The 26532-nt window shown below is 52.7% G+C and overlaps 2 protein-coding genes and 1 long non-coding RNA gene across 8 annotated transcripts in view; 1 reads left to right on the top strand and 2 right to left on the bottom strand.

Annotated features, from left to right (window-relative positions):
* EFCAB6 (EF-hand calcium binding domain 6) overlaps positions 1 to 6005 on the bottom strand; it is a 245050-nt gene extending 239045 nt beyond the window's left edge. For all 5 annotated transcript variants that reach the window (XM_053226905.1, XM_053226903.1, XM_053226901.1 and 2 more), the window contains exon 1: positions 5782 to 6005. The gene's annotated coding sequence lies outside the window, so the exon portion shown is untranslated. The remainder of the gene's footprint in view (positions 1 to 5781) is intronic.
* Positions 6006 to 6864: 859 nt separating this feature from the next.
* LOC128316520 (uncharacterized) lies at positions 6865 to 8254 on the top strand. Its single transcript, XR_008300564.1, has 3 exons — positions 6865 to 6997; positions 7207 to 7356; positions 7834 to 8254. It is a non-coding gene; the product is annotated as an uncharacterized LOC128316520 (long non-coding RNA).
* Positions 8255 to 20218: 11964 nt separating this feature from the next.
* Positions 20219 to 26532, bottom strand: part of SULT4A1 (sulfotransferase family 4A member 1) — a 33477-nt gene continuing 27163 nt past the window's right edge. The window contains exons 6-8 of one of the 2 annotated variants that reach the window (XR_003424175.2): positions 24490 to 24628; positions 23195 to 23327; positions 20219 to 21800 (exon numbers count right to left, since the gene is read on the bottom strand). Coding sequence is in view for 1 of the 2 variants with exons in the window: in XM_027070518.2 (XP_026926319.1) it covers positions 21688 to 21800; positions 24490 to 24628 (252 nt within the window). In the remaining variant the exon portion in view is untranslated. The remainder of the gene's footprint in view (positions 21801 to 23194; positions 23328 to 24489; positions 24629 to 26532) is intronic. The other variant, XM_027070518.2, reaches the window with a different exon arrangement.

A 26532-nucleotide genomic window follows, 5' to 3' on the forward strand; every position in this document is an offset into this window, starting at 1 on the left:
GTGGGACAGCTCTTGCCTGCTCCTCCATCGGTCTCCCTCTCCCCAGTTCCTTGAACCTCAGCCACAGAAGCCTTTGGCCATCTGTGTGATGTGGCCTATCCTGCACGGAAGCTCTGTTTTCAGAGCCATGGCCCCCCCACCTAGACCACTCGCCCTTCGCATTAGGGTCTGCCTAATGCTCTCCTCCTCCTCCCAAAGATCAGTGGTTCTCAAACTCCAGTGACCGTCACAACCGCTTGGAGGGCTTGTTAGGAACCGATCCCCAGGCGCCAGCTCCAGGTCCTGATTCTAGATCTAGATCCTGGGGAGGGTGGGGCCTGAGAATTCACCTCACTGGAAAGTTCCCAGGGGCCGCTGCTGCCCAAGACCAAGGCCACAGATGCAGTCTTCCTTGGCACCCCCACACTAGGCCACACCCCCCTTACACACACGCACGACCTCTGTTGTCCTTCACAGCCCTTAGCCCAGTTTGTCATGAGTATTCAGTTAATGCTTGTCTCGTAGACTTTAAGTTCCAAAAAAAGCAAGGGCCGGGTTAATTTGTGTGATCGGTACAGCCTCAGGTCCCGGTCTAGGGACTAGCGGTCAGGGGTGTTCAGATTCACTGAGTAAACAAATGAATTTGCTTCCACTCCTGAACCTTGGTAAGTTACGGCAGAAATCCCTGCCTTTGACTCTGGCCTCCAGCTCTCTTTCTGAGCGGCTGGCGAGGATGGTCAAGTTTACTTGCAAAACACTCTTCGGTCTTTTCCTTGCCCCATTCCATCCCTCCATCACTGCTCCATTCATCCTCGCTCATCTGGGTTACAGAAATAGCCCCGCACATCACTTCCAGATCCCACCTTCTCCCTCCAACCCGTCTCCTCTGTTGCCAGGATTTCTCTTTCTAGCGCACTAGAAAGCGCTAGAGTTGTGTGGCTCCCTGGCTTAAAAATGTACAATGTGAGGGCGCCTGGGTGGCACAGTCGGTTAAGCGTCCGACTTCAGCCAGGTCACGATCTCGCAGTCCGTGAGTTCGAGCCCCGCGTCGGGCTCTGGGCTGATGGCTCAGAGCCTGGAGCCTGTTTCCGATTCTGTGTCTCCCTCTCTCTCTGCCCCTCCCCCGTTCATGCTCTGTCTCTCTCTGTCCCAAAAATAAATAAATGTTGAAAAAAAAATTTAAAAAAAAAATGTACAATGTGAAACTATACATGTGTTAGAATCTCATAGAACTACGTACCGAGAGAAAACATGTCAAACTAGTGAGACCTGAATACAGCCCATAGTTTAGCCACTAGTACAGTCCCAATGGCGTTATCCTGATTTTGATCACTGTACTACGACTACTTGGTAAGGTGTTATCATGGTGCGGCGGGTTAGGGGGGCACCGGGGTGCACAGAGGAACTCTCTGTACTGATTCTGTAACAGATTTGTGAGTCTAAAATTATGAAGTTTAAAAAAGAAAAAAAAACCTACACTACTTCTCCAGGGTTATCTGAGCTGAAACCAAACTCTTAACTGTGGGGACAGGATCATTCCCATCATTAACATGCTGGCCCCCCCGCGACCAGCAGATCCCAGCGCTCCACGCGGGCGGCATCATCAGGCAGCACTCGGAACGCGCCGTGTCGTTCCTCACCTCTGAGTTCTGGTTCACGCTTTTGCTAGGATTTCCTTCCACCTCTCCTGCCTGCACGCTGCGATTCATCTTTCAAGATTGAGGGTGCAGCCCCTCCTTCATGAGGCCTTCCTTCCTATCTTCCTTAAACAAAACTACTCGTGCTTTTATGGAGAATCTGGTCTCACAGTTTTGTTTTACCAATTGTTTGATTTACTCAAGACAGGGGCGCTGGGTGGCTCAGTCCGTTAAGTGTCAGACTCTTGACTTCGGCTCAGGTCATGGTCTCACGGTTCATGGACTTGAGCCCCGCGTCGGGCTCGGCACTGGCAGCATAGAGACTACTTAGGATTCTCTCTCTCCCTCTCTCTCTCTCTCTCTCTCTCTGCCTCTCCCCCACTCGTGATCTCTCTGTCTCTGTCTCTCTCTCAAAATACATAAATAAACTTGAAATAAACATAAAGAAAAGGACACAAAGGTCAAAGGCACCATAATTCCATTCCTTTGCTGTGGGGCCAGGTGGGACCAAAACTATAAAGTATTATCGCCTCCCGGGCCATCACTCTAGCCCTAACTCTATGTTCACTCTAATCCTCTGCTTCGGGGATCTTCTGTTGGCTGTGTACCTGTGGCCCCTGCCGGCTAGTGAGCCTCCCCAGTGGTGGGATTGGCCGACCTCCCCTCTTGACACCCGGCGCCTACCACGCAGCCTGGTACACGGTGAGCTTCGTTCGCGATGGACCACGGCGGACACCTAGTGCTGCGAGGGCAAGAAAGCTAAGCTAATTTGACCCTTGATTCTGAAAGCTGAACAGGGCCCTCCCTGAGTCTGAGCACGGCGCTCTGATGAGGTCTGTGTAGGTCGCCTCTGGCCACACGTCACCCTCAGTTTGGGCTCTCAACAGAGAACTCCGAGACATTAATTAATGACTTCAGGACTCGGTGAGGTAGAGATTAAGACGCATTACGAAACCAATGCGCCCACACAAGCACCAAGTGACGGGCCATCAAATACACTCCTGACCGCTGGCAAACACAATCAGAGGGCTGTTTCACTGATACGTGTGTTTATTTGCCAGATAAGTATTAATGTCCAGTTTTTAACAGATGCTATTTATATCTGAATCATAACAAAAGTGCCATCCATCTGCCTTGGCACCCGAAGAAAACATAATTCAACACAAGAGTAAGAAATGTGCACAGCCAAACAGAAATGGCATCAGAAGCAAAAACTGTTGGAACTGGTATCGTGGGGAGGAGTGGCGGAGGGGGGGGGGGCGGTGGGAGGAGATTGTCACTTGGAAAAAGTTGCAAGCAACACAAAAGATTTTGGCAGTTAAGTCCGAATACTTGAGAAAAATCTTCTTGTCTAATCTGATTATCATATGGATGTTTTATTATATTTTGGAACACATACCCTAGAAAGTTCCCTTTTTAGCCTTCCACACACTCAGTTATTTACTGAGCATCTATACTTTTGGACAATGGGAAAAACAAAGAGTTTAGAGTCAAGAGGACTTAGGGTCAAGGTCGTTCCACTATCCACCGTCCAACTTGCAAGTTAATTAACCTCCTCCTGACCCAGTTTCCTCATCTGAAAAATGGAAGTAACACATCTCTTTAAAGGAAATATTCTTTGTCTCCAAAGTTTTTAATGTTTCTTTATTTTTGAGAGAGAGGGAGAACGAGCAGGGGAGGGGTAGAGGATGTGAAGCAGGCTCTAGGCTCTGAGCTGTCAGCACAGAGTCCGACGCGGGGCTCGAACCCACGAACTGCGAGATCATGACCTGAGCTAAAGTAGGACACTTAACTGCATGAGCCACCCAGGCGCCCCTTTAAAGCAGGTATTCTTAACCTAGGATCTAGGGAAGCGGTCCACCCGTGTGCTTTGGTGGCTCTTCAAACCCTCAGAGATTAAACATAAAAGCGCTATGAGATGATTTTTCTAGGGGATATGTTACTTTCACCAGCTTCTTAAAAGGCAGGTGAACCAACAATGCTCAAGTGCCGCCGCTCTACAAGCTGTGGAAGCGTCACGGAAAACGTATCTAAAGCACCTGACACACAGTAGGCTGTGTTCCCCATTTGGCAGCTGCTATTATTTTTAGGTCTTGGAAACGCACAGCAACCTGAATCAGAGACAGCACAGGGCGGAAGACGTAGACAGTTACAGCGTAAGGTGCTGAGTGTCTTCATGGGGTTTTATAAAACCGTGAAAGGAGGGTAAACCGAAGTCAGTCCAGAAAAAAAAACCCAGTAATAGACAGTGACAGGGTGGAGGCACCAAAGGTATCAGGGTGGGGACGTGACCATCACCGCGGGGTCCTCGATGCCTAGACAGGCCCTGGCATACGGCAGGGGCTCAATGAAGAACTGTTAAGAGCAAACAAAGACTGGAACCACCCCAGGGGACAGGGCATCAGCCTTTACAAAGTCCTGGAGGCAGGGGGAGGGCGGGGGGATATTCAGAAGGTGTTACTGAAAACTGTTACCGTTCAGAGTACTTTCATTCCAAATATTCCTTCAAGTGTGAGAGTCCCTACTCTCTCCCTAGCTGGTTAGGACCCCGGGCCTGCAACTGAACCATCTGGTAGCAATCGAGCCCTGCCCAGGTTTTACGATGAAGACCTACACGTTAGAAAAGCTTTAGTTTTCCAGAGGAATGAAAATGTTTTCTTTGGCCAAAATGAATTCAACTTCTCTTTTTTTTTTAATTCTCTTTTTTCTTGAGTCGACAAGAAGTTCACGACTAAATCCGCAGCCCAACTGTATTAACCAGTATGGACAATCAGAGTATTTTTCTCTCCTCCAGATGTTACTTTACTATTCTATTTGTATTCTCCATGATCCTGACTTACGTGTTTTTAGTTTACCGTATCACATGTATTCTTACAAATCATCTCAAAGCCTTAGGGGATTTACGGAGTATATAAATATTTGAGGGCTAGAGCACTGGTCAGGAACACACAGGTCCTACTGTCAGGCAATCCTGGAGTAGAAGGCACCCTCCACCATTTATGTGCTTGGAAGGCCCTTAACTTCTCTGAGTTCCTGTTGCTTTATCCATAAAACGGGAAAAGTTAACCGTGCCCTTTTGTAAGCAGGGGGTAAGAACTAAATTTAAAAATGGATGTGAGGCCCCCAGGCTGTGCCTGGAACACAGTAAGTGCTCAATAAGTATTAGCCAGGAGTACCAGCACTTTAGGGCCAGTAGGAGGAGGAGTCATAAAAGTGCAGGGACGCCTGGGTGGCTCAGTTGGTGAAGCATCTGACTCTTGATTTCGTTTCAGGTCAAGATCTCACGGTTCCTGGGATGGAACCCCGCATCAGGCTCTGCGCTGACAGCATGGAACCTGCTTGAGATTCTGTCTCTCTGCCCCCTCCCTACTCTCAAAAATAAATAAACAAACTTTAAAAAAAAAAGAGAAGAAGGCGTAAAACTGCTAATAAATGGAGAGAGAAAAAATAATAACAGCAGCATCCGCAACAAAGCAAACAAAAAAAGAGAGCAGTAAAAGGTCAAAACCAAGAGAAAACAAAGAAAAAGGTAGAAGAAGAAGCTCTTTAGACCTGAAAAAATAACATATTTATATGTTGTCTCTAATGCCAGACTTTTCTCAAACAGATCCCTTTTCTTTACAGCTCCTCTTCCCAACGACATGGATATCCTGGAGAGTATCTTGTTGAAGGTGAATTAATACTGAAAAACTATACGGGCGCCTGGGTGGCTCAGTCGGTTGAGCAGCCGACTTCGGCTCAGGTCATGACCTCGCAGTTTGTGAGTTCCAGCCCCGCGTCGGGCTCTGTGCTGGCAGCTGGGAACCTGGAGCCTGCCTCGCATTGAGTCTCCCTCTCTCTCTCTCTGCCCCTCCCCCGCTCAATGCTCCCTCTCGCTATGTCTCAAAAATAAATACAAACATTAAAAAACATTTTTTTAAAAAAAAGGAAAGATTACAAGAATCCCACCTCTATGAGCCTACATTTAAATACACCTCACAAAAAGGCCGGCTCGCTCCTGGTATTTAACGGAAGAAAGCTGCCAACCGTTAGCTTCTTGTCTCACATTTTCCCATGCACGTTATGCAACTGACTTTCCGGTCCTGGCAGGCGACGGGGCCGTCCAGGAGGACCTCCGGGGACCCCCGGCGACCACCGACCTTCAACGTTCGCTCTCGATACGCACCTGGAGAGAAGCTTTCTTAAAGCGATTGTCTTGTCAACAGCCAGGGGCCTCCCGGTGGCGTCCCGCGCTGGGTGGGCACCCGACCACGAAACACCTTCCTGCAGCTGGTTCTGCCTCCGCGTGCCCGTCGGCCTGTCGGAGTCACAGCGTGGGCGCTGTGGACCTCTCTGCGCACGGGGAAGAGGCGGGTGGCCGGAAAAGGGCGGGGAAAGGGGAGCAAATTTAAAGTCTCGAGTGAGCATTTCTCGGCCAATTTCTGCAAGCACCAAAAGGAGAGGGAAAGGAGAGCACGGCGAAAGTGACGCCCTTGCTCTCAAGGACATTGCAGTGAGGTTGAGCGGGAGGCAAATATGCTCGCAGATAACCCACGGGCTCATGCCTGATTCACCTTCGAACCCTGCAGCCCCCTCCCCCAACTTAGCCCAGTAAACGTTTGTTGAATGGAAGACGACGGACGGAAGAAAGCGATGAAGGGACGGCGGTGGTGAAAGCGGAATTTACTTACAGCATTTCTGAAAGCCCACCCATTTAGGGGCACACAGGACTCGAGGAACATTATTAAATTATTAAATTACTCTTTGTTGAAAGACAAGTAAGAGTCCTCTTAACGGGCAAGGCATTCTGCGAGGCAAAGACTTTTAGGAGGGAAAGAAACGGGAGACGGAGAAGGAAAGGATCGGGGTGCCCCAGACGGTGACCTTAAACGTGCTCTTTGCAACAGGACGTTTCAAAAAGTGCTTTCCGGACAAAATTCCGGAGGGAGGCAGGGATAACTGTGGGCGGTGCGAAGGGAAAAAAGAATGTTCTAGAAAGAGTTGGGGGGTTTTTTTGTTTGTTTTTTAACATGAGGCAAGTGCTGGGTTTGAATTCGGGTTCCGCGACTTCCTAGTTGTGTGAAGTCTGGACAACCCCCTTCACTCCACAGGGTCCAAGTCGCCCTCTACGGGGGGCAGGCAATGACACTCAAGAGCGCTGTGCGGGCAAATGACATAAGGGACATGAAACATTTTGTAAACCGGAGTGACCGAAGGCAGTGCCACACACTTCCCGTGTGACCCACACACATCCGGGGGGGGTGGGGGGGGAAGATGTCACTACCTTCCGCGTTGTGGTCCGTCTTCCCCAAATACGACGTCAGCCCACGGGGAGAGGACCGCGCTAGTCACCGCGGTACCGCCAGGGCCGGCGACGGCGGCTGACACACGTGCTGAACGGGGTAAGCGAGTCACCAGCCCAAGGTCACGTTTGCGGGAGGGAGGCTAGGCGTCTCGGAGGCGGGCAGCAGCCGTCTCAGGGCTGTGGGACCCTCGGAGCCGCCCGCCCCGGCCCTCCTCTCGCCCTCCGCTCGCGCGCGGGGTCCGGACGCCGTGGCCGCGCCGCCTTACCCGAGCCCCCTTCTCGATTCTCCGCCTCGCGGGGCCACAGCAGAGCGCGGGGACCCCAGGCCGCTCGGCCACAGAAGCCCAGCCCATTCGCCGGCTCTAGGACGCTGTTGCCCGAGCAACGGCGACACTCGTTGATTGGAATAGGAGTCTGCGCACCCGACAAGGAGAGCAGCTCCGATTGGCTAAGCCGGTAAGTGGAGGGGCGTGACCAGATCTGCCCGGTGCTCCGCCCCCGCGGGAGGAACTTCCGCCGGAAGCCTGAGGCTTCTGGGCGCGGGAACCCGCGGAGCGCCGGGGCGACGAGCGTCAGGGGAGAGGGTTTCTGCGACGTGGCCTTCGCGCGAGCTGGCGATCGGACTGGTCCCTCGGAACCGCTTCGAAGCGCGTGGCCAGAGAGAAGCCCGGCCCCACACGAGCGGCAGACTCCCGTGCCTGGAAGAGCCCAGCGTAGCCGCGCGGGGCCTGGGTCACGACGGAGGGAGGAGCGTCGGTGCGCGGCCCCGAGCACGTGCTGCGGCCTTGCCCAAAGGCAGTGCGCATGTGTGGTTGCGCCCTGCGGGCCCCCAGGAGCCCGAGAGCCGCGAGGAGGCGGGACCAGCTTGCCCCTCCCTCCGCATTCTCCGCCCCGGGGCCGTGTGACCTGCACAGTCCCCCTGATTATTTCCAGTTTGCAGATACGAAGCCGAGGCTCAGAGCGGGGTCTTCTGTCCCAGGACACGCAGCTGGTCTATGGCAGAACCGGAGTTAGAACCAAGGCAGGCCAGGCCCTGCTCTCCGTTGTCGGGGAGAAGGGACCAGAGGGGCAGCCTTGCTGAGGAGCCCCCTGCACCCATTTCTGGCGGCGGCGAAGCGATCGTCCGCTATCACGCTGGGCAACCTGACTGCACATCGCGGGGAAGCTGGTCTTCTTCTCACCGAGGGGTACTGCCATCTTCTCTTGCTCAGACCTCCCGCACCCTCCCTCCCCATCCCCGGCACCTGGCCTCACCTCCAGTCCCCTCGACTCCAAACGACTGGAGCACACTGTTGTCTCGCAGCCTCTTAGACGCCCATCTCTTCTGCTCTTCTTCCAAAGAGAGGCTGCTCTTCTTCCAAAGAGAGGCTGCTCTTCTTCCAGCCTCTCCACGTATGTCCTCAATCCCACCCACCCCCACCCCCACCCCCCAATGGCCTTCTCAGAGACTTCATTGCTTAGGTCAGCCAGTGCTCAACAATGTGCCCTGGGAACCGCTGGCGGTCCTGAGACCCTTTCAGGGAGTCCATAATCGTCCAAACTGTTCCCATAGTAATACGAAGATGGGACTCGCCTTTTCACTCTTACTTTCTCGTGAGGGGTGCGGTAGGGTTTTCTAGAAGCTACACGATGTGTGACACTGCAACAGATTGAATGCAGACGGAGATGGGAGATTCCAGCTGTCTTCTCTTAAGTCAGACATTAAAGAGATTTGCAAAAATATAAAACTGCCTCTCTTTTCACACACTTTGTTTTGGAAAGCATAATAATTTTTCATTAAAAAAAGTTCATGTGTAATGGGTTTCTTGCTATTTTAAATGAATTGGTAAACAAAATTCAAAATTTGTATCTGTTTTGTTTCTGATGTGGTAAATATTGATAGAACTCACAAAAACCAAAGCACTTTGGGGTCTTCAATTCTTTTTTTTTTTTTTTCAACGTTTATTTATTTTTGGGACAGAGAGAGACAGAGCATGAACGGGGGAGGGGCAGAGAGAGAGGGAGACACAGAATCGGAAACAGGCTCCAGGCTCTGAGCCATCAGCCCAGAGCCTGACGCGGGGCTCGAACTCCCGGACCGCGAGATCGTGACCTGGCTGAAGTCGGACGCTTAACCGACTGCGTCACCCAGGCGCCCCCAATTCTTTTAAGAGTGTAAATAGATCTGAGGCCAAAAGGTTTGGTCCTGAGAGCAAAAGGGCTTAGGTCATTGCCTCTCCCATAAAGGCCAAGGTCTCATTCCTCCTCCCTCCCCCCACCACCTCCTTCCCTCATAAAATATGCTCTAGTATCTGACATCTTAAAAAAAAAAAAATTATCTTCTAGCTTCTACCCCAGCTCTCCGTAGAGTTATCTGTCCACACGGGTCTCTCAGTTACTATTCACTCTCCATCAGTTTTCCCAGAGGCATAGCTCCATGACTCCCCGGTACCTGGTCAGTTTTCATGAATATTTCATCTGTCCCCGACTTTGCCTCCCTCGACCTCTCAGGAGCATTCAGCCCAGTGGGTCACCTTTCTACCTGAAACACTCTCTTACTGTTCCTCTGAAGCCATACAACCCTAGTTTCGCCCTAAATCACCAACTACTCAGTTCTCAGACCCCACTCGTGATTTTTCCCCCCTCTGGCTCTGACCTAGGTGGTGTTCTCACACTTATCCCCAGCTGCGACCCCTCCACTGGTATGAATCAGAGACTCCTCTGACTTCAGCCGTCCACACAGCCCTTGGTCCTCTGACCTCCCTGACTCTGGCCAATGTCAGTAAATGGCACCACTCAAAGCAGGAAACCTTGTCTTCCCTCAGCAAGATCATTGCCTCACCCCCCCCCACCCCGCCCCGCCCCATCTAGTCCTTCAGCAAAGTCTTCTTGGTTCCATTGCCAGAATATGTACACTGTGATCTCACTCATCCATTGTCACCAGCCTCACCAGCACGACCCCGCCTAATGAGGACAAAATGTAGACAGAGCCTTTCCTGTGGTTCCCAAGGGAAAGGCAAGGCAGGGTCAGCAGGCTTAACATTGGCTACTTGGAGTAATTTTGGCAAGATCTTTACTATCTGTAGAAATTGGCTAACCTTGGGAGGGACAGTCACTCCAGTGTGAGCAAGGCCCCGAGATGGCAAAGCATCAGGAAACAGAAAAAATTTTTTAAACAGAAAAAAAACAGGTCTAACCATTCATCTGTTGATGGGCACTATCAACTTGTTTCTTTTGGCTACAATCAATAATGCTGCTATGAACATTGGCATACGAGTCTCTGAGTCCGTCTTTTCAATTTTTAGGGGTGTATTTCTCGGAGTGGAATTACTGGGTTACGTGGCAATTCTCAGTTTAACTTTTACAGGAATCATGAAATTTTTTCCACAACGGCTACAGCATGTTACATTCCCATCAGCAGTGCACGAGGATTACGGTTTCTCCACATCCTCACCAACATTTGTCATTTTCTGGTTTGGGGGTTTGGTTTTATTCCGATGACAGCCATCCGTAGTAGCCTGAGGCAGTATCTCGCTGTGGCTTTGACTTGCATTTCCCTAAGTGATGTTGACCATCTTTTCACATGCTCATTGGCCATTTGTAGGTCTTCTTTGTAGAAATATTTATTCAAGTCCTTTACCTATTCTTAATGAGGTTGTCTTTTTATTGAGTTCTGGGAGTTACGTGTTCTGGATATTAAACCCTTATCAGCTGTGTCATTTGCAAATATTTTCTCCCATTCTGTGGGTTTTCTTTTCATTCTCTTGATAGGGTCTTTTCACGCACAAAAGTCTGTAACCGTGCTGAAGTGTATTGATTTTTTGAATTCCCTTTCTCATTGTGTATTGTTCATATATAGGAAGATCGTTGCCGCTCTGTATGCTGACTTTATAGCCAGTGACTCTCATGGATCAGTTCCAGCTAATGCTAAGCATCTTTGGTATTTTTAACTTGCACAATCTTGTGTGTGTGACCTGCAAATGAGTTTTATTTTTTCTTCTCTCATCCTTGTATTTTAGATTTGTTTTCTTTTTATTTTTTTAATGTTTTATTTATTTTTGAGACAGAGAGACAGAGCATGAGCAGAGAAGGGGCAGAGAGAGAGGGAGGCACAGAATCCGAAGCAGGCTCCAGGCTTCAAGCTGTCAGCACAGAGCTCCACACGGGGCTTGAACCCACAAACTGTGAGATCATGACCCGAGCTGGAGTCGGATACTTAGCCGACTGAGCCACCCAGGTGACCCTAATGTGATGAATTCTTAATGTCGAAATTTCTTTGAATTCCAGGGGTAACTCTTTACTATTTTATATATCACTGGATTAAATTGGCTAATGTTTATTTAGGATGTTTGTCTATTTGACACCCCAAGTTTTATTGGGTTCACGGCCACACACACATTCATTTACGTGCCACCCGGGGGCGACTTCTGCTCTACGGTGCGGCGTGTAGCCGGTGAAGCATAGGCTGTGTGGCACACACGTTGACTCTCTGGCCCTTTGCAAAAACTAGTTTGCCAGTCTTTGGTCATTGTCATGAGAGGCCGTGACCAGCGACTTCCCTTTCTCTGTGATGCTCTGGTCAGATTTTAATACTGAGGTTATACTGGCCTCAGAGTAAGTTGGAAAGTGCTTCCACCTTCCCGGCTCTCTCAAAGCTCATGTGATATTTGCGTTTGGCTTCAATGTCGGGGGAAATTCACCGGCAAAGGTATTTTGTCCTAGCGTTTTCTTCGTGGGAGGTTTTTAATAATTGGTTTAAGTTCTGTGTTACTTACAAGACTATTCAGACTTTCTGTTTCTTCTTGTGTTTGTTTTGGCAACTTATGTTCTCCAAATACTTTGTCTAGATCATCTTAATTGTCAAGCTTATCAGCACAACGTTGTTTATAACGTCCCCTTAGTACAGGGTCTGTAGGAGCTAGGGTGGCCAACCACCTTGCTTGCCAGGGGGTGGAGGGGTTTCCTGAGACATGAGTCTTTCAGTGCAGACCTGAACAGTCCAGGCAGATTGGGACGGTCAGATCCAAAGAGACACCTTCTCTTTTTTTGGTTTATCAATTTTATTAGCCTTTTCAAAGAAAATCACATCATTGATTCTTGCTCGTTATTTTTCCTTCTTTCTTTCCTTTGGATTTAATTTGCTGCTCTCCTTTTCCTAGCATCTTGATATCAATATTTAAATCACTGGTTTTCACCCTTGTTTCTTTTCTAGGTCGTGGTTAAGGCTCTAAATCCCCCTCCAAGCATGAATGTACCTGCATCCTCCAAACTCTGATAGGATACATCTTAATTAGCATTCAATTCAAAATCTGGCTTGAATTTCCATGGCGATGTCTCTGTTGACCCATGGTAGTACAGAGCTATATTAAATTACAGACATTTGGGCATTTTCTAGCTGTATTTTTGTTATTGATTTCCGGCTTAATTCCACTGTGGTCCAAGAAACACAAAGGTAAGATTTTGGTTTATTGAAATTGTTTGAGACTGACTTCCTGGCTCACCATATGACCAATTGTGGTAAATGTTAACACTCTTTTCTGAGGGAAAATTACAGGTGAAAAACTGGTAGCTGGCTGTGTGAGCAAACTGTTTAGTAGGGACTTAATAAATGTCCTTTGAGCTGATCTGAACTCAATTGTGAAGCATATGATTGGGGCAACATAGCCAAGAATCAGGAAACTGAAAATCCTTATTTCCTTGAATACGGATGATTTTTTTTTTCATGTATTTAAGTGACTAAATCAATCTGACATGAGGGGCACCTGGGTGTCTCAGTTGGTTAAGCATCCGACTTCAGCTCAGGTCATGATCTCGCAGCTCGTGAGTTTGAGCCCCACATGGGGCTCTGTGCTGACAGCCCGGAGCCGGCTTCAGATTCTGTCTCCCTCTCTCTCTGCCCCTCTCCTGCTCATACTCTGTCTCTGTCTCTCTCTCTCTCAAAAATAAACATTAAAAAAAAATCTGACATGAGGTTTTGTCATATAATTCTCTTTTCTTTTCCTTTTTTTCTTAAGAGCATCTTCACTCCAAAGCTTTTTCCCTGCTCCTGGAAACTCTTCACTTCCATGCAAAGAGTTAACTTAGGTGTTTTGTTTTTAACAAGATCTCAGTTCACCTCATTTGTTTATTGTCCTGATAAGCCCATAAAATGCTTTAGATTCCGTGTGATCTTTGTTCACACAGACCAGAGTTCTGTAATGTGATGGTGGCCCCAAGGAGTTTGTTGGAGATTTTCGGTCTTCCTTGACCATACCTTCCAAAGAATGCTGCCAGCTCCCTTAGATGTCCTACAGTGGGTCTCCTTTCAACAGGGCCGAACCTATCAACTTGGCCATGATACCTTCCAGCATCATTTAAATGTATAACGCTCCTGCCCAAGAAACTGCTACAGTCTCCACTACTCATTCCCATGCAGGAATCTGCTGCTCAAAACCTTTCGTGATAATCTGGAGAAGCAAGCCATGGGAAGTTGTGGCGAAAATATTTTCACACTTACAACATCCAGCAGACAGCTCATTCCATCAGCAATCAGGAGGAAACCTGGGATCGTGGAGAGCTGTGTGGCAACAATCCTCTGTCCCTCCCTCCAGGTTTTGAGTGCTCATCACAATGACGTACGCCTTGGAGACTGGGCACTAAGACCGAGCCTGGAATTATTTCACAGTCATCAATCATGAGGTTGTAAACGGAGGTTATGCCTTCAAAAGGAGAAATACACAGCAGGAGCTGATTAACCCCTAAGAAGTTAAGTACTATTTTCTGCCTGGTCTATTAATAAAGAAGGAGGGAACAGCAAACACAGGGCATAGATACATGATGCATCTAAATGGGGGCTGAGGACATCTCTGGGAAATCTGCTACGAGAGATTTCTCTGACTACTGTCCTTTTCACGGCCTTGTAAGATGGACACCAGAGTCTCCTGAGCTGCCCTTCAAAGAAAAAGAAAGAAAGAAAAACAAATGAGGGTCTAAGTAGCTCCTTTGGAAAAGCTACCGAGGTTCTTTTTTTCCTTTACTAAAATAGATGCTTTCTCTCTGATATTTACCTTGACAGCTGATGCAGCTTCTCATTTTAGTACAACCAGCCAGAAACTAAATTGTATTTTCTTTTCTTTCTTTCCTTCTTTCTTTCTTTCTCTCTCTTTCTTTCTTTCTTTCTTTCTTTCTTTCTTTCTTTCTTTCTTTCTTTTTCTTTCTTTCTTTTTAGGGAGAGCATGCATCGGGGAAAGAGGCCGAGGGAGAGAGAGAAAATCTTAAGCAGGCTCTCTGCTCAGCGCAGAGCCTGATGGGGGCTCGATCCCACGACCCTGGGATCATGACCTGAGCCGAAATCAAGAGTCAGATGCTCACCCGACTGAGCCACCCAGGCGCCCCTAAATTTTACATTTTAGATACTGTCACTACAAATAATTGATCACTCTTTGTAAACAGGGGGTCATTCTCGTACCTACTCTAGGATTGCCCGTGGAGAAAGACTGTGCAGACCCCGTGTAGCCTTTTCGCCTGCTTTCGTTCCCCTCCGGTGTGCTGATCCACTCGTGAGCTCAGTTACGGGCTGTCTCCTTTCACGGAAACAGGGATCGAAATCCACTTACCTTGCTCCTGAACAAGATTCCGCGGTGTAGAACCCCGGCACTTAGAATCTTAACGCATCCCGCCCCCTGAACATTCCGTGACAGTAACGGCCCACCCTCCGGAATAAAGCAGCAGCTCGAAGCTAATTTCATGTCCCATACATCTGGGCAACCTGCAACCCCCCGCCAATCACAGGTAATTCTCTTCACTAAGAGCCAGGATCTTGCGGCAGCTTGTAATTAGTGCTGTTTAGCATTTAACTTGCCTTTCGTTCGGGAACAAGCACGTACGGATGATGTGATAGGAACGGAGCGCCGCACTCAGCCGAGCAGTGAGAAGACGAACGGGCACCGTCCCTCCTTCTGTCGACTTGGGGCTGTGAATGGAGTCTTTGGCCAGGAAACCTGAGAAGTTACTCAGATGTTTTCTTAACAAATGCAAACCAATATACGATTACAGGGGATTATCACTCCTTTGAAATTCGAAGGCTCTAACGCCTGGCACGCTCCCTTCTGAGAATTCTTCTGAGAATGGTGGAGACGGGACATAGCAGTCCCCCAAGCTCCGGGCTGAGGGTGCTTCTGGCCTTCTCCCCTCGGGGGGGCCCAAGTGGCGTAGAGACCCCAGACAGAGGCAGCCTCCGGCCACTGAAAGTCAGTCCGTCTGACGTGACCAGCAGCCCTCCTGATGTCTCTGGTAAAATCAGAGGGGGCGCCCGGGTGGCTCAGCCGGTTTAGCATCTGACTTTGGCTCAGGCCATGATCCCACCGTTCGAGTTTGAGCCCCGCATCAGGCTCTGTGCGGACAGCTCAGAGCCTGGAGCCTGCTTCGGATTCTGCGTCTCCCTCTCTGTGCCTCTCTCTCTCTCTCTCTCTCTCGAAAAATAAACATTAAAAATTTTTTAAAAGAAATAGCAGGAAAGGCTTTTCCATGAGGCTAAATGGTCCATGAGAAGAGACTGTTGGAGAAGAGAGCGTTGGGCGTGTAGGTCAGGGCCCCTGAGCAGCACGGCCAGGCCAGAGGGGGCCCGTGCGGCGAGTAACAAATGACGTGCTTGCAGAACAAGGACCTGTGGAGGGGCGGCTGAATTCAGCAGACAGTGAGAACGTTCCAGTCATCAAGGTTTCACTGACCGACCACCTCTTAGGAAGCTAACTTCTTTACCCCCAGGAAGAGACATGACCAGCCTCAAGAAGCAGATGGTCACTGGGCACCAGTGAGGGCCAAAGTAGCAGCCCTGGAAGTAGTGGGAGAGGGACATCGGGGTCCCTGGATTAGGACCCCACCTGTACTGAGCTCAAAGCTTAAATCGGCATCACCCACGTTGAGGAATGGCAATCCGGGCAGAGGGGAACAGCCTAAGTGGACACAGAGGTCCAAACGGCCAGTCGTTCTTGAGCACAGTGAGACGGGTTCCTAGCTACTAATTGTATTTGGGATTTGTTTTTTCTGGAAATCACACATACCATGGAGTATAAAAGGGGAGAAGTGAGAGACAGGAACACTAGGGGGAAAACAAGATTTCAACCAATCCACTTAAAAGTTTTTTGAGGATGCATAAATTGGAGGAGAGAGAGTCTTGCTGGCTCCGTTGAGAGTCTCTCCTTCTGCAGAGATGGCCTCGCTTGGGTATTTTAGGACTTCTGTTCCCAGCTGGCGCTCAACGCCATGGAGATATGCAAAGATGACAACTGTGAAGAGAAGAAAAATGCATTTTCTGGTTGATTTTTATATTTTAAACACATTTCGCATTCTCTGGTGCTTGAAGAGTGCTTTTAATAGAGCACAGACTCCTTCCGTCAATGGTGAGGGACAGATTTAGGGACTGTGGCTCAGGCATCCGGTGCCAACTAGCTTGCAGGGATCCAAGCGTGAGAATCAAGTTGTCATCTGATGTGTAGATTTGGCAAAGGCTCAGCGCGCCTTGGCGATGGTGCCCGTGGGCCCAAGCTTGTGTGGCAGGTGCACCGTGACGGGTGCTCTCTGCCCTCGCCGCAGAGTCCATGGCTGGCTCAAAGTTCACGGTCTCCCCCACTCGTCAGCTCCTCCTGGGTGGAGTCGACAGACGGTTTGACCGCCTAAGAGTCACAGACTGTTCGCACTGGGTGGAGCGTCGAGACCCCTGGGCTGAGACCTCCCTGTTAGGAGGTGAAAAGGGGCTCCCCCCCGTGGTCCCGGCGACACCCGGAATCGGGACCGGGTGCCCAACCCGGTCTAGCGTATCTTATTTCTTCCCACCTGCCATGCCTCCCGCTGGCCCCTGCCCTACCTACTCCCACCTGGTTCCAGAACCCAACCCGCGGCCCTCCTCTTACATGAAGCAGTCCCCCTGCTGTCCTTGGTGTCACCTCTCCGTGGCGCCAGCTCTCTGCACCACGCCTTTGTTTCCTGTTTGCCGAGGCGACGTGCGTGTAAACGGGGCTGGGTTCCGCTGCGTGTACCAAGAAAGCTCACTGAGCCCTGAACAAGCAGAAGAAACCTTAGAGACTGTTTACGACAAAACATCCTTTTGGAAGAGACGGATCCTGAGGCTGAGAGAAGGCAGGTGGCTCGCCTGGGTCACGCAGCCAAACACAACTAAACCGGGACTCTAGAGCCGGGGTCCTCAGATCCCCCACCAGGCGTCTCTCTGTAGGTATCTATCTGGGTGGGAATGAGAGCAGGGTCCCCAGAGGATGTAACAGTGGGGTAGATTTGCAGGGGAGAGGCACTGACATCGGGTGTGTCTCCGGGACCCCCACCGGGGCATAGAGTAGATGCTCAAAAAACACCAAGGAAGGAGAAAGGAAGAGGGAGAAGCATGGCTACCGAAGGGTCGACGCAGTTCTCAGGGGTCCTGTGTTTCCGGGCTTTGGGACAGAGGGAGGACAGGGGAAGTATGGGCACCAGACAATCCATCCCCCAGTTACACTGACATTTGGGAAGCCAGTGAGTGGTCGGGAAGGATGTTCTGGAAGAGGAGAACACCACGGCCCATTGGCAGTAAAGAAAGAGGTGCACAGAGGTCGGGGCAGAGGCCCAGTGGGGTAGTTCAGGGTCAGGAGGCCAGCCTCGTTCTTGTTTGGGAAGACACAGCCTCTGAGGGCGCAGCCAGGAAGGTACAGGGCAGATGGCTCTCAGAAAAAGCAAAATCCACTCTGACCATGAAAGATGTCACTCCCTTAGCAATTATTAGGCGCTGATTATATGTCAAACTCCAACCTAGGGAAAGACACAGCACGGCCCTGCTTTCGGGGTGTCACTATCCATGGGGTGGGGGGAGACAGCTGTAGAGCAGTGAGGTGGGAGGGATGAGAGAGGAAAGCAGGGGGCACCAGGGAGCAGGGGGATGCTCACAGGCGAAGGCAGGGCTGGGGGTCCCAGCGGGCGGGGCCAGGCCAGGGCAGGGGCCAGAGGACGTGGCTGGACAGCACTGCCAGCAACGGAACGGCTGTCCCCAGAGGTGGCCAGCTTGTCAGGGACGGGAGGTCCGGCTGTCAGAGACGTCGGTGTCGGTGGGTAAGGCTGGATCCTCTGACCGACGAAAGTGCCACTCCAGTCTGCAAATGCTCGTTCTACAATGAAGGGTGGGCAATGATGCTGCACGGGAGGGGCTGGGACCAAACGCTACAGGAGAGCGATGGGCACCCGAGGACCTGACCTCCACCCATTTCAAACAGCAGTCACCGCTCAGGTGGTGGGAAAACTGTCCCGCACTTGGGACCTCCCAGGACAGACACTGGGCGCCCGGCCTGTATCCCCAGGCCTGAGGCCACAGGAGGGAGGGAGGGAGGGAGGGAGGGACCTCCGGGCTGTGGCCCCGAGGAAGCCGGCTGGCGGAGGGGGCGTGGCCACCAGGGAGCGGTGCTGACGCTCCATCCCGTGGCCTGCGAAGGGGCGTGGCGGAGGGGGCGTGGCCACCAGGGGGGCGGTGCTGACGCTCCATCCCTGGTCCGAAGCCACCGCCTCCTGTTAGGTCCCCGCCATGAAGGGGGTATGGACGAAGATGGTCTCCACTGTGTAAACTGCGACACCGGGTCAAACCAGTCACGTGGCTGATCTGCTCCGATGGGAGGGCCAGTGAATCTGTGCTGGGAAGCCCTTCCTGGTCCCCCCTCGGATGAAGTGATGGGGGCGCGTGGAGGGAAAACAGATGGCGTGTCCCAGGTGGCCCAGTGTCGAGCCAGGCCAGCACACACACTGCCGCGGGGCTGCGGCCAAACGCTACTGCTTGGGAGTAAAGCCCTCTCTGCTGGTCCCCCAAATGCTTGTCGCAATCTTGTTGGTCTGTGACCCTGCCGTTTGGGAATCCCGCGGCAGCTGTCCAGTCAAGTCCACCGTCTTCCCCGGCCGCTCTCACCTGCTCCACCCGTCCGGGGCCTCGTCGCAAGCTGCACGGCACCTGTGCCTCGAATCATTTTGCCCTCGTCTTAGCTCCAAGGGCCCCAGGCAGGAACTGTAGGTAATGTGCAGACCCTCGCACACACTGCCCACGAACGCGTAGAGCCAACTATTGGGTCAGAAGGGCCCTTGGGATCATTTAAAATAGCCCCCCACCCCTCATTTTGTGACTGAGTGACTCACACAGCCAGGAGAAAGGCCTTGTAATCCATTTGCTGTCAGGGGGCTTTTAAAAATGCAAACCGGTCAGTGTCCCTTTGATTAAACCCTCCTGTGGCTTCCTAGTTCTTGGGACAAAATCCAAACTCCTGTGACCTGTAAGGCCCTCGGTGAGCTGGCTCCTGCCTACCCTCCAAAACTGAGTTCCTGTCACACCAGCCTCCTCTCGCTGCCCAGCCCTCTCCCTGCCCTCCCCACCCACTCCCGGGCCCCCCACCCCAGAGGGCCTCAAGCCTGGTCCCCTCACTTCCTCCTGATCTCGGCTATCACCGGGTCCCTTGGAGTCCTCTCGAGCTTGACCTCACACAGGTTTTGTGACAGGGGCGTCATCTCCTCCCCAGAGAGGAACACCATGCAGGCCAGGCCCTTCTATGCTCCCGGCCGTACCCCCAGCGCCTACAGCAGCCCCGGGGCATCGTAGGTGCTCAAGTGTTTACTGAATAAACGAGTCCAGGAAAGGAAGTGAAAGCAAGTCTGCAGGGATGGGGAGACACTTGGTAAATCAGCACTTCGATTACACAGTCCCGCCCTGCTGCTTGATTCGCCCACTTTGCCTTCATTTGCTGCCTTATTTCAGGTGCTTGACAAATGGGCTGGGAGCAGACCCTCTGGGGCAGCAGACTGGATACTCCACTGACTAACTTGGGACTTGGGATCCAGGGTAATTTCAGAGACCAACATCAGTTCTGGGGTTCCACCCGAGTCCTAAAGGAAAGGTCCCGTCTGAAAAGAAATGTGCTTTCCAGAAAGCCCCAGCTTTATCAGGTAAAACAATGTCCTGGATTTTCCTGCCACCAGGAATCAGGAAGGCAGGCTCTGGAATTCAAAGCGGTCGAGTGTGGTCGAGTGCAATCAGCCGGGTCGGTCTCAACACACCGCCGTGTGCCGCGTGAAACACGGGGTCTCCCTGGGCAGGCCCCACACGCCCCGATCTCCTTTTCCCTAGCCCTCCTTTCGGCCCGTAAGTAATGCCAAAGGTGACCGGACAAATAGCGAGGGGGGATTCACCGCCTGGAAGGTCTAGAGCGGAGAGAAACAGCCAAACCAGCGTGGGTCTGAGACCCTCGGCGGCCAACCCCGGGGACCGGGTGTCAGCGGGGCTCACAGTCGCGACTGCCCTGGAAGGCTACCCCTCTGCACTCATCAGCACGCGCTCAACACGAGGCATGGGACGTGTCTTTATTAAAGATGCAAGCAAGCACAGACAGATCATGTGTGGTGCTCAGTAATATCCATACAGTACTAAAAATAGAAAAATAGAAAAGAAATTTCACAGAAAGCAGCCTCCCTCACAGATACACAGAAAAGGCGCAGCCAAGCCCACCATGCAATGCCGCATAAAACACCGGCGTGTGTCTGCACCTCTTCCAAGACAGCAACACAGCACAGAGACCCTTACACGTGGTGGCGGCCCTCCAGCCACCACCGGGGGCGCCTGCCGGCCACGTAAACTTCCAAGACGACCCCAGTCCCGCCGCGGCGGCAACACGCACACTGGCGGCCGGCCCGGCCGCTGCCTGGCCGCGTCTCATTGCTTCCCCAGCCAAATGCGGGCCAGACGATGAAGCAAGGGGTGGGGCGGTGAAGACATCACCTGTGCTCCCGCAGATACACTGGGGTGCAAAGGCCGTGCGCCCGCAGGTATACTGGGGTGCAAAGGCGAGGCGGCCAACCAGTCTGAGTGAAACAGGGCGTTGAACCTGCAAAGTGGCTCTCCCGTGGCCGGGAGCCTCGGGTGCACACAGAACAGACTGACCGATGAGCGAGTCTGAGGAACTTACTATGGAGCATCTGCTCGCCAGCATAAAGAGGTCTCTGCCTCAGGGAACGAGAGTTCGTGGAAGGAAAACTCAGACTCCACGTACGCTCGGTCTCTGCGGCAGATTCTCCGGTCACCGCGTGAGAGCCCGTCGGCCGGCCTCCCCGGCAGGTTCCCTCAAGGAACGTTCTGCTGGTTCCTCCGTATCGGGTGTCTGAGGCCACCCGCTGGGAGTCCCTGGCAGAGGGCCATCCTCCCTGCAGATGCCGAGCGGACGGTCTCTGCTTTGTTTCAGGAAGGTTACAGAGCACTGAACTCCTCGAAAGGAACAGCGGCCCCCACACACCCAACTCCTCCTGTGTCTTCACCTCCGAACCGGGTGAGAACAGAATGGCTGTGCCATACAGAACAGAACTACAAAAATAAAGAGTCAACCCTGAGATCTTCCTACCATTTGGGTGTGGCTCGCTCCTGAGTCCCCTCGGAAATGAACTTCTATTTGGTTTACTGACATTTATTTAGATTTCCAAGTGAAAAGCTCTATAAAATACAATAAATAATGTGGGGTTGTAAAAGGCAGACGTTCTAGCTGCGTATGTTACAGACTCTATACTTATGATACAGGCCGTCAGAACCGCCAGCTTTACAACGCTTGTGGTCGGACACGGAGAGACTTCAAAGCCCAAAGGCGACACGGCTGCTCCGGAGGGGAAGCAGGGCCCCCTCTTCCTCCGGCGTCTCCGCCGTTCCCTCCCTCCCCCCGGCCTCACGCTGCTTCCGGAGTTCGTCCAGCAAGGAACAAATGAGTGCATACGGGACTTTTAGCTAGTAGAGTGTCTGGGTGCTGTGAGCATGCAAGTTTGCCGTCGCCATGATTATAAATAAAAGTCAAACGTCAGGTCACACTTCCCCATCTTCTGTTTGTACACCAAGTCAAACTTCTCGTTCATGGAGACAGTGAAGATGTCCTTCCACAGCCCGACTCTTCCTGCAACACAAACGAGAGCAGAGTGTGCTGAATTCACTCGCCGCCGGGCCAGATACCGAACCAAAGGGAGCCTTGGAAATGGTTCTGGAAGGTTCCAGATCTATTTCTGGACCCTTCTGAGCTTGGCCTAGCGGGGGCAGGACAGGCCACCGGAGCCCGTTTCCCTGAGGCTGGTCATCCTGGTGTCCCTTCCCTGCTGGGTGGGGCCCACGGGCACAGATACGCAGAGCTGAGGCTCGCAAGCAAGGCCTCTGCCCCTGTTCCCTGGCGGATGCCCAGCACCCAGGCACAGGGCGGGGGATTCACAACACCCTGGAGGACAGACAGTCTCCGGGGAGCAAATCTGCTGCTCTAGGCATCGTGAGGACTTGGGTCCTCTGTGCCAGCATTATTCACTCGACTCGACAGCTCCGCCAAGGTAGCATTTGCTTGTGGAGAATTTAAAAAGGAAAAAAAAAAAAAAAAATCATCCAAAAAGACAGAACCTTTCATGGTGAGCAGGAGGCCTCCTGGCTGGGTCAAGGGTGAAGATTTTGAGAAGCCCGCCCTTGCAACCTCGGGGAGGAACTTAAAGGGATCAGAAGACCCCACTGGAAACGCACTTGCACAACTAGACGCTGAGTGTGTGCTTCGCCCACTCAGCCCCGCGTGGGTCGCGGGCGATCTCCAGCCGCTCTTTGCAGCTCCGGCTCAGGCAGGGGCTCGATCAAAACACAAGACCTTTCCTGGCAGGCGTGCAGGGGCACGGAGCCCGCTGACCAACGAGCAGGTACGGGCTACCCGTTCACTCATGAAGGCTTCGGGGAAAGAGAGCCCAAAATGCCTCCCCGAAGCCACTGAACTCACTTTCCTCTTGAACTGCAAAATCTTCGGCTGGTCTGGTCAAATGTGAACGGTGACCGGGAGGGCGGCAGGAGTGGGGGGTTCTAAGCCCCCATCTCCAGGGGCCGTGAAGGCCGTCACCGGGGCACTGCCATCATGCTTTGGAGTAACACAGCCTCGGGGGACAGAAATGCTCATTTAGAATTCCTTTCCGCGTCAGCATCTCTGAGATCGGAGCTCTGACCATCTCCAGCAAACAGACTTCGTTAGCTCCGTTACAACAGAAGCCCCTGTCCTGGCAGGACCTCAAGTATGAAACTGCAAGCCCGCAAACGCTGAGCCAATAGATCTGCCACGACGAGGATTTTTCTCGTCGGTAATGCAAAATCAGACATCAGTGTCGGTGAGGAAGAAAAAAAAAAACCAAACGGGAGAAGCTGTTCTTGCCACCCTCTAATGATACCTAAGGGACAAAATTAGAAGCTTCTAGACCAGCCACACTGTAAATATATTTTTCCACGATTATTTTTCTCAGCTGAGGCAGCTAAGAGCTCATCAAAGGAGTCACCCACCTGGTTTAGGGTTTGGAATCAAGACAGTGCAATATATGCTGTGATATGAATCAAATTTAAGCAACGCAGCTGTCTGCTCAAGCCCTACGTTCTCACCAACGCAAGGAGGTCTTCTGAGCAAAGAGGCAATGTGCTAAAAGAAAACAAAATCAAAGAACTGAAATAAAGCAAAACCAAGGTAAACAATGATAAAGCAAACACATCAGAAGGAGCATATGGGCACGCAGTATGTTCTCGCCACTTCGTTACCACGCAAACGAACCAAAAGGGGTATTTTGGAGAAGGTCACATCCAAGGATAACAAAACACAGCAAAAGCAAAACTAAAAAAAGAGCAAATAAATTTTAAATAATAAATATTTGTGAAGATGCAGCCAGGGAAATCATCTGCGAGGCACTGCGGTTTCGGTCGACTGCTCTGCCTTTACAGGAGGGCACTCCCCGCCTGACCTTGAGGACGGCCGCCTCGGGCCGCCCCGGTCTAGAGGAAGGGCACAAAGCTGGAGGGGCCCCTCCGCAGGACGCGCCACAGTGTCCGGCCCGCGGCGCCAGCCCAGGTAGGCCTGCGCGTCCAAGATGCGCAGCTGGCTCCAGCCGCACTTCCGGGCCGGCCCCTGGAACACTCCGTCACCTGCGGACGCTCTGAATTCACCCAGCTGGGAACCAGAGGCAGGTCTGCGGCACCCAGCGTCACGGGCAATTCACACTTGCCAAGAGGGTGGCTGCCGTGCCCACGGCCACCAACCGGGGGACAGGGCATTTATTTTAATGCCCGAGTTCTCCACGGTCAGGTGGCTTCAAATATCATGAGCCTTGAAGGACAGACCGCAGCCGGGGCAGACCTGGAGAGGGCTCCTGCCTGGACTGTGTCCTCCACCTCAAGGTGCTTCAGGCCCGAGAGCCAGCTCTGTGCCAGGAGCGAGTGCCGGCCTCTGAGAAGCCTGCGCAGCACCAGCACCCACCGCGGGGATGGAGGGCCCATCCGCAGGCCCCGAGCTTCGAAACTTCACAGCCCCGAGCCCTTCCCGGGCTCTGCTGGGCGGGGTGTCTGGGAAGGCGTCTGCCTGAAACGTCCACCCACAAAGCCCAGGACATCCCAGCCTTCTCCCCGTGATCTAAAAGGCCACCCGCACGGCTACAAGGCAAATGCCAGCGGAGGGCCCCGCGGGGCTCCATCCACAGCAGCCGGCTTTCGGATGGCCTTCTGGCCCTCACGGAGCAGAGGGCTCTGGAGAAACGTGGCCCAGGGCAGAGGATGCTGACGTGGGGGGCAGGGGGGAGGGGCCGCGTGCGTACCCCGGCCCACGGGCAGGGCCTCGGCGTTGCAGCACTGGTCCACCAGCTGGTGGCAGTGCTCGCTCAGGGCCTCCAGCTGCGCCTTGTCACAGGACACCCCCAGGAATCTGGCCAGCTGCTCCACCATCGTCACCAGGTCCTGGAATACAAGAGCAGAGAACAGGGGGCCCGTCAGAGGCAGCGCCTTTGCTGACCGAGCGCTCTGGGCCGGTCACTCACCAGGTGCTCTGTTCACACTTCCTAACTTAGTCCTTGAGACAAACCTGATGTTGGCCTGGTCTGGAAGTTAAAGCCAGGTTAAGAGATTGCCCGAGGGTGCCTGGCTCTCAAGGGGCCGAGCCAGAACTCAAACCCCAGTCGTCTGGGGCACCTGGAGCAGACGCGAGGTCCTGGTATCACAGTGGTCATTTTAAAACAGCAGCAAGACAGGAAAACTCAGTTCAGAACCGTGCCAGGAGCCAGACCACCAGACTCTCCCCTTCCCCTTCCGTCCACGCAATCAGCTGGAATCAGCTGGGAGAACAAGGTGGCATCTATGGCCCCCAGACAGGCCCCAGGGCCAGCCCCCCTCGCCAGGCAGGAGGAGCTGGCTTGGAGTAAAGATTCAGTTACGCTCGACTCCATGGACGGAAGCCCATCTCTGGTCCCAATGCTCCTCACTTCTGGACAGTGACACTGTTAGCGACACAGCCTGGGTCTCCGGAGGGGCACACAGAGCCCCTCCCCACCACTGCCACTGTCTCCCTGGGAAATACCAAGGCACCGCATAGTCTCAATCTGTGCACGGCCAAATGCGACCAGAACCCTGACCTGTCACCAGGCAGTCTCCAGACTCTGCCAGCGTCCAGGTCCCGAGTTAGGAAAATGCTGGACGCTGTTGCCTCCTTGATGGTTTATAAAGCATCACCACATTAAGGCCTCTGAGAAAGCCTGGATAAAGAAACCCATTAAATTTCTTTGACGCGGTATTTTGTAAACCTTAAAGAAAGAAAGGGTTCTGGGAGAGCTGGATTGAGTGTCGGCTCCTCTCTGGATTCCCAGGGTATTCCCCACTGGGCCCTGCGTCCTGCCCTCCCAGCTGACCCCCGGGGAAGGGGCTCCAACCAGGCAGGGGCTCCGACGCTCGGCTCCAAGCCCCGTGTGCAGGGCTCGGCCAGGATCGGAGCACACGAGACGTGAGAAGGAAACGGACTAGAAAGAGCTCCCCTCACTTGCCCTGCCACGCGGTAGCTCTAACTAAAAGGAAAAAAAACAGCAACGGAGATTAGAGACAGCAGGCCCTCAGGGGAGACACCACAGGAGAGGGACTCGACAGAATCCCGGTGGGGACAACATCCACCCGGTGGAGGAAGGTGCGGCCGCCTGCCACGAGCCTGCTCCCCGGTTATGAGACCGAGCCGTGCGGGCAGGCAGCGTCCCCACCGTGGGCCAGCTCTGGACGGCTGGCAGGGCTTCCGGAGCTCACTGCCCGTCTGTGAAATTAGCGCGTCTGGTCCGCCGGTCACAGTCGAGACTCCTCACCTGTGGCTGGTGAGACCACCCCACAGATGACGACGGCAGGATTTGTGGGTTGACACCCTGGGGCAGCCGGCTGGGCGTCCGGCTCACGGGCACAGCCCCCAGCGCCGGGGGGAGACGCAGAAGCCCCTGGGGGAGCGCACAGGGCAGAGAGAGCTCGGCTGCTAAGTAGTCCCACCCAAGACGAGAACACGCCAGGCCCGTCCACACTCCTGGAGCCCGATGACGTGCACCTGGGGTATTTTTTTGGCGTAAGATGCAAACAACGTGAATTCCTAAAAATGTGACAGTTCTCTAATCTCTATTAGAGACATCCAGACCCTTACTGAGGTTTCTGAAAAAAGAGTAAGCGGTAGAAGTGAGGCCCGTGGGGGGCGCCCGGGTGGCTCAGTCGGTCGAGCGTCCAGCTTCACCTCAGGTCATGATCTCACAGCTCGTGAGTTCGAGCCCCACGTCGGGCTCTGTGCTGACAGCTCGGAGCCTGGAGCCTGCTTCAGATTCTGGGTCTCCCTCTCTCTACTCCAC

This window comes from Acinonyx jubatus, chromosome B4, assembly GCF_027475565.1.
Source record: "Acinonyx jubatus isolate Ajub_Pintada_27869175 chromosome B4, VMU_Ajub_asm_v1.0, whole genome shotgun sequence".
Taxonomy (NCBI): domain Eukaryota; kingdom Metazoa; phylum Chordata; class Mammalia; order Carnivora; family Felidae; genus Acinonyx; species Acinonyx jubatus.